At 50.1% G+C, this 6,530-nt stretch overlaps 1 protein-coding gene across 1 annotated transcript; it reads right to left on the bottom strand.

Annotated features, from left to right (window-relative positions):
• Window positions 1-2,845: 2,845 nt before the first annotated feature.
• LOC116353724 (pollen-specific leucine-rich repeat extensin-like protein 3) lies at window positions 2,846-3,739 on the bottom strand. The gene has a single exon (XM_031791459.1). The coding sequence runs from the start codon at window positions 3,737-3,739 to the stop codon at window positions 2,846-2,848; it is 894 nt and encodes a 297-aa protein (XP_031647319.1).
• Between the last annotated feature and the right edge of the window lie 2,791 nt (window positions 3,740-6,530).

Genomic DNA, 6,530 nt, shown 5'->3' with positions numbered 1-6,530 from the left:
GTACAGGTCCTGGTAATCCGTCTGGCCCCGCGGCTTTGGGAATGTTGATCTGTTTAACCTCTCTGGGATATTCGGGACGGTAGCGTCCCACCTCAACAACAGCCAGTGAAAGTGCAGGGCGCCAAATTCAAAACAACATAAATCCCATAATTAAAATATCTCAAACATACAAGTATTTCACACCATTTTTAAGATAAACTACTTGTAAATCCAGCCACAGTGTCTGATTTCAAAAAGGCACAAGCACACCAAACGATTATGTTAGGTCAGTACCTGGTCACAGAAAAAAAGAGAGTCACAAAAAAGCAGAAATAGAGATCAAATTAATCACTAACCTTTGATGATCTTCATCAGAATGCACTCCCAGGAATCGCAGTTCCACAATAAATGTTTGATTTGTATGATAAAGCAGCAGACGAAAAGTCAAAAAGTTCCGTTACAGTCCGTAGAAACATGTCAAACGATGTATAGAATCAATCTTTAGGATGTTTTTATCATAAATATTCAATAATGTTTCAACCAGAGAATTCCTTTGTCTGTAGAAATGCAATGGAACGCAAGCTAACTCTCACGTGAACGCGCATGACCAGCTCATAACCCTCTGGCAGTCCTCTGACTCATTCAGCTCCCATTCCCCCCTCCTTCACAGTAGAAGCATCAAACAAGGTTCTAAAGACTGTTGACATCTAGTGGAAGCCGTAGGAAGTGCAATATGACCCCATAGATACTGTATATTCGATTGTCAATGACTTGAAAAACTTACAAACCTCAGATTTCCCACTTCCTGGTTGGATTTTTTTCTCTCAGGTTTTTGCCTGCCATATGAGTTCTGTTATACTCACAGACATCATTCAAACAGTTTTAGAAACTTCAGAGTGTTTTCCATCCAAATATACTAATAATATGCATATATTAGCAACTGGGCCTGAGTAGCAGGCAGTTTACTCTGAGGCACCTTATTCATCTAAGCTACTCAATACTGCCCCCCTTTCCCAAAGAAGTTAAAGATCTTGCTCACATCGGCTACAGAGAGCATGATCACACAGTTGTCAAGAACAGCTATTGCTCTCATGCATGCATGCTTGCCTCAAAACAAGCATAAGAGGCATTTGGCTCGTCTGGTAGACTCACGTCACTGGGCAGCTCGCGGCTGTGTTCATAGTCCGTAATAGTTTTCAAGCCCTGCCACATCCAACGAGCGTCAGAGCCGGTCTAGTAGGATTCAAGCTTAGTCTTGTATTGATGCTTTGCCTGTTTGATGGTTCGTCTGAGGGCATAGCGGGATTTCTTATAAGCGTCCGGATTAGTGTCCCGCTACTTGAAAGCGGCAGCTCTATCCTTAGCTCAGTGCGGATGTTGCCTGTAATCCATGGCTTCTGATTGGTAAATGTACGGTCACTGTGGAGACGACGTCGTCGATGCACTTATTGATGAAGCAGGTGACTGAGGTGGTATGCTTCTCTATGCCTTTGGATGAATCCCGGAACATATTCCAGTCTGTGTTAGCAAAACAGTCCTGTAGCTTAGCATCTGCGTCATCTGACCACTTCCGTATTTAGCGAGTCACTGGTACTTCCTGCTTTAGTTTTTGCTTGTAAGCAAGAATCAGAAGGATAGAATTATGGTCCGATTTTCCAAATGGAGGGCGAGGGAGAGCTTTGTATGTGTCTTTACTGTGTGTGGAGTAAAGGTGGTCTAGAGTTTTTTTCCTCTGGTTGCACATGTGACATGCTGGTGGAAATGAGGTAAAACTGATTTATGTTTGCCTGCAATAAAGTCCCCGGCCACTAGGAGCGCTGCTTCTGGAAGAGCATTTTCTTGTTTGCTTATGGCCGTATACAGCTCGTTGAGTGTTGGTCTTAGTGCGAGTATCGGTTTGTAGTGGTAAATATACGGCTACGAATAATATAGATGAGACATCTCTTGGTAGGTAGTGTGGACTACAGCTTATCATGAGGTATTCTACCTCAGGCGAGCAATACCTCTAGACTTCTTTAAGTTATTGACAAATAGCAGTTTTTGACAAATAGACACACACCCCCACCCCTCGTCTTTCCTGACGTAGCTGCTCTGTCCTGCCGAAACACGGAGAAGCCAGCAAGCTCTAAATTCTCCGTGTCGTCGTTCAGCCAAGTCTAAGGTGAAACATGAGATTTTAGTTTTTAATGTCCCGTTGGTAGGACAGTCTTCATCGTAGATCGTCCAATTTGTTTTCCAATGATGACCAATAATTCTGAGGGTAGTGCTTATTTACCTACTCGTCGGCAAATTCTTACAAGCCACCCCGCCCTCCTCCCCTTTTTTCTCTGTCTTTACTTCACGCTGATGACGGGGATTTGGGCCTTGTCTCGACAAATCAGTATATCCTTTGCGTCGGACTCATGAAAGACGTCGAGTCGCAGTTCTGATGTTCAAAAGCTGTTTTTGTTTTTTTGTCAGGTTAAGAGATGGGCGGAGCAACATTATGTACAAAATGAGTTACAAACAATGTGAAAAACAAACAAAATAGCACGGTTGATTAAGAGACCGTAAAACGTCAGCCATCCTGTCCCGGCTCCATTATATCATGATGCTCTATGCGAAGTGAAATAGAATGGTAAACTCAGCGATCATGCTTGTTCCACCAGGCTAAGTGATTGGGTGAAGGTGAATTGGAACAAAACTCAAAAACTGTTTCGACCTTTGACCAAGTCTAAATGTCACTGACCTGATTCAAGTGCCCTCCTTGTTCCGTGTATAGGAATGCTCACAGCGAGAGGCGTGTCTGCGTGACGCTGAGGCTTTCCCTATGCTGCATGTTTGGCTGCAAACTGGACATATTTTGAACAACTGCAGCAAGCAATCCTCATAAACAATGTACTCCCTTATCTTTATGAGGTGGTGTTGACTGGGAGGGGCCTGTGAGGTTGTGTTGACTCGGGGGGATGTGAGGTGGTGTTGACTGGGAGGGGCCTGTGAGGTGGTGTTGACTGGGAGGGGCCTGTGAGGTGGTGTTGACTGGGGGGCTGTGAGGTGGTGTTGACTGGGGGGGCTGTGAGGTGGTGTTGACTGGAGGGGCCTGTGAGGTGGTGTTGACTCGGGGGGTCTGTGAGGTGGTGTTGACTGGGAGCTGTGAGGTGGTGTTGACTGGGAGGGGCCTGTGAGGTGGTGTTGACTGGGAGGGGCCTGTGAGGTGGTGTTGACTGGGGGGGGCCTGTGAGGTGGTGTTGACTGAGGGGGCCTGTGAGGTGGTGTTGACTGGGAGGGGCCTGTGAGGTGGTGTTGACTGGGGGGCTGTGAGGTGGTGTTGACTGGGGGGGCTGTGAGGTGGTGTTGACTGGAGGGGCCTGTGAGGTGGTGTTGACTCAGGGGGCCTGTGAGGTGGTGTTGACTGGGGGGGCCTGTGAGATGGTGTTGACTCAGGGGGCCTGTGAGGTGGTGTTGACTGGGGGGGCTGTGAGGTGGTGTTGACTGGGCGGGGCCTGTGAGGTGGTGTTGACTGGGGGGGCCTGTGAGATGGTGTTGACTCAGGGGGCCTGTGAGGTGGTGTTGACTGGGGGGGCTGTGAGGTGGTGTTGACTGGGCGGGGCCTGTGAGGTGGTGTTGACTGGGAGGGCCTGTGAGGTGGTGTTGACTGGGGGGGCTGTGAGGTGGTGTTGACTGGGCGGGGCCTGTGAGGTGGTGTTGACTGGTAGGGCCTGTGAGGTGGTGTTGACTGGAGGGGGATGTGAGGTAGTGTTGACTGGAGGGGCCTGTGCATCACCGGGGGCAAACTACCTGCCCTCCAGGACACCTACACCACCCGATGTCACAGGAAGGCCATAAAGATCATCAAGGACAACAACCACCCGAGCCACTGCCTGTTCACCCCGCTATCATCCAGAAGAATTCAGATTAGTATTAGAGTTTTATAATGAGCTGTTCAGTGTGTGCGCGAGCGTACGTGTTGGGGGAGAGTCCATTCAGTGTAGCTTTATGTCTTCCCTGGAGTCTAATCAGAGCCGAGTACATATAACAGCTGTCTGGCTGTCACCTACTAATTCTCTCTTTACCCAACCCTAACTCCACCCCCAGCATTAGCCCTAACCCTAACTCCACCCCCAGCGTTAGCCCCAACCCTAACTCCACCCCCAGCGTTAGCCCCAACCCTAACTCCACCCCCAGCGTTAGCCCCAACCCTAACTCCACCCCCAGCGTTAGCCCCAACCCTAACTCCACCCCCAGCGTTACCCCCATTCCTAACTCCACCCCCAGCGTTAGCCCTAACCCTAACTCCACCCCCAGCGTTAGCCCTAACCCTAACTCAACCCCCAGCATTAGCCCCAACCCTAACTCCACCCCCAGCGTTAGCCCCAACCCTAACTCCACCCCCAGCGTTAGCCCCAACCCTAACTCCACCCCCAGCGTTAGCCATTACCCTAACTCCACCCCTAGTGTTAGCCCCAACCCTAACTCCACCCCCAGCGTTAGCTCCAACCCTAACTCCACCCCTAGCGTTAAGCCCCAACCCTAACTCCACCCCCAGCATTAGCCCTAACCCTAACTCCACCCCCAGCATTAGCCCTAACCCTAACCCCACCCCCAGCGTTAGCCCCAACCCTAACTCCACCCCCAGCGTTAGCCCCAACCCTAACCTCACCCCCAGCGTTAGCCCCAACCCTAACTCCACCCCTAGCGTTAGCCCCAACCCTAACTCCACCCCCAGCATTAGCCCCAACTCTAACTCCACCCCCCAGCATTAGCCCTAACCCTAACTCCACCCCCAGCGTTAGCTCCAACCCTAACTCCACCCCCAGCGTTAGCCCCAACCCTAACTCCACCCCCAGCGTTAGCCCTAACCCTAACTCCACCCCCAGCGTTAGCCCCAACCCTAACTCCACCCCCAGCGTTAGCCCCAACCCTAACTCCACCCCCAGCGTTAGCCCCAACCCTAACTCCACCCCTAGCGTTAGCCCCAACACTAACTCCACCCCCAGCGTTAGCCCCAACCCTAAATCTACCCCCCCTTCTGTCCCTCTCTGTCTCCCTCTCTCTCTCTCTGTCTCTCTCACTCTGTTTCTCTCTCTCTCTCTCTGTCTCTCTGTCTCTATCTCTCTCTGTCTCTCTCTCTCTCTCTCTCTCTCTGTCTCTCTCTCTCTCTCTCTCTCTCTCTCTCTCTCTCTCTTTTCATGCAGGCGTTAAATTGCATCCTACAGCAGCAAGATGTGATGCTACATGATAAGTCCAGTAACTCATATTCCACCTGACACCAGATCCTTTACATTTTTTTTTGAACTAATTTAGTCATGTGTATGTGTCATGGAAGCTGAATCCCATCTGGTAACCGTGTGTGTCCACCCACTGGCGAAAACAGTTTGGTAAGAGGGGCATGATGCTGAAGCACGACTTTCACTTCCTCCTCAGAATAAACTCTCTGACCTCCTTTGTCCTTGCGGGAAGGACAGCCTATTGTATAATGTATAACACAGCCTATTGTATAATGTTTAATTGTCATAAAATCACATTTATATAGCCCTTCTTACATCAGCTGATTTATCAAAGTTGCCGTACAGAAACCCAGCCTAAAACCCCAAACAGCAAGCAATGCAGGTGTAGAAGTACGGTGGCTAGAAAAAACTCCCTAGAAAGGCCAAAACCTAGTAAGAAACCTAGAGAGGAACCAGGCTATGAGGGGTGGCCAGTCCTCTTCTGGCTGTGCTGGGTGGAGATTATAACAGAACATGGCCAAGATGTTCAAATGTTCATAGATGACCAGCATGGTCGTATAATAGTAATTACAGTGAACAGGTCGGGGTTCCATAGCCGCAGGCAGAACAGTTGAAACTGGAGCAGCAGCACGGCCAGGTGGACTGGGGACAGCAAGGAGTCATCATGCCAGGTAGTCCTGAGGCATGGTCCTAGGGCTCAGGTCCTCCGAGAGAGAGAAAGAAAGAGAGAATTAGAGAGAGCATACTTAAATTCACACAGGACACCGGATAAGACAGGAGAAATACTCCAGATATAACAGACTGACCCTAGCCCCCGACACATAAACTACTGCAGCATAAATACTGGAGGCTGAGACAGGAGGGGTCAGGAGACACTGTGGCCCCATCTGATGATACCCCCGGAAAGGGCCAAACAGTCAGGATATAACCCCACACCACTTTGCCAAAGCACAGCCCCCACACCACTAGAGGGATATCTTAAACCACCAACTTACCATCCTGTGACAAGGCCGAGTATAGTGCACAAATATCTCCGCCACGGCACAACCCAAGGAAGGGGGGGTGGGGGGGCGTCAACCCAGACAGGAAGATCACGTCAGTGACTCAACCCACTCAAGTGACGCACCCCTCCTAGGGACGGCAAGGAAGAGCACCAGTAAGCCAGTGTCCCAGCCCCTGTAATAGGGTTAGAGGCAGATAATCCCAGTGGAAAGAGCAGAACCGGCCAGGCAGAGACAGCAAGGGTGGTTCATCGCTCCAGAGCCTTGCCGTTCACCTTCACACTCCTAGGCCAGACTACACTCAATCATATGACCCACTGAAGAGATGAGTCTTCAATAAAGA

This window comes from Oncorhynchus kisutch, linkage group LG15, assembly GCF_002021735.2.
Source record: "Oncorhynchus kisutch isolate 150728-3 linkage group LG15, Okis_V2, whole genome shotgun sequence".
In the NCBI taxonomy this organism is placed as follows: domain Eukaryota; kingdom Metazoa; phylum Chordata; class Actinopteri; order Salmoniformes; family Salmonidae; genus Oncorhynchus; species Oncorhynchus kisutch.
Note: the sequence above shows the minus strand (reverse complement) of the source record. Positions and strands in the feature narration are given on the sequence as shown.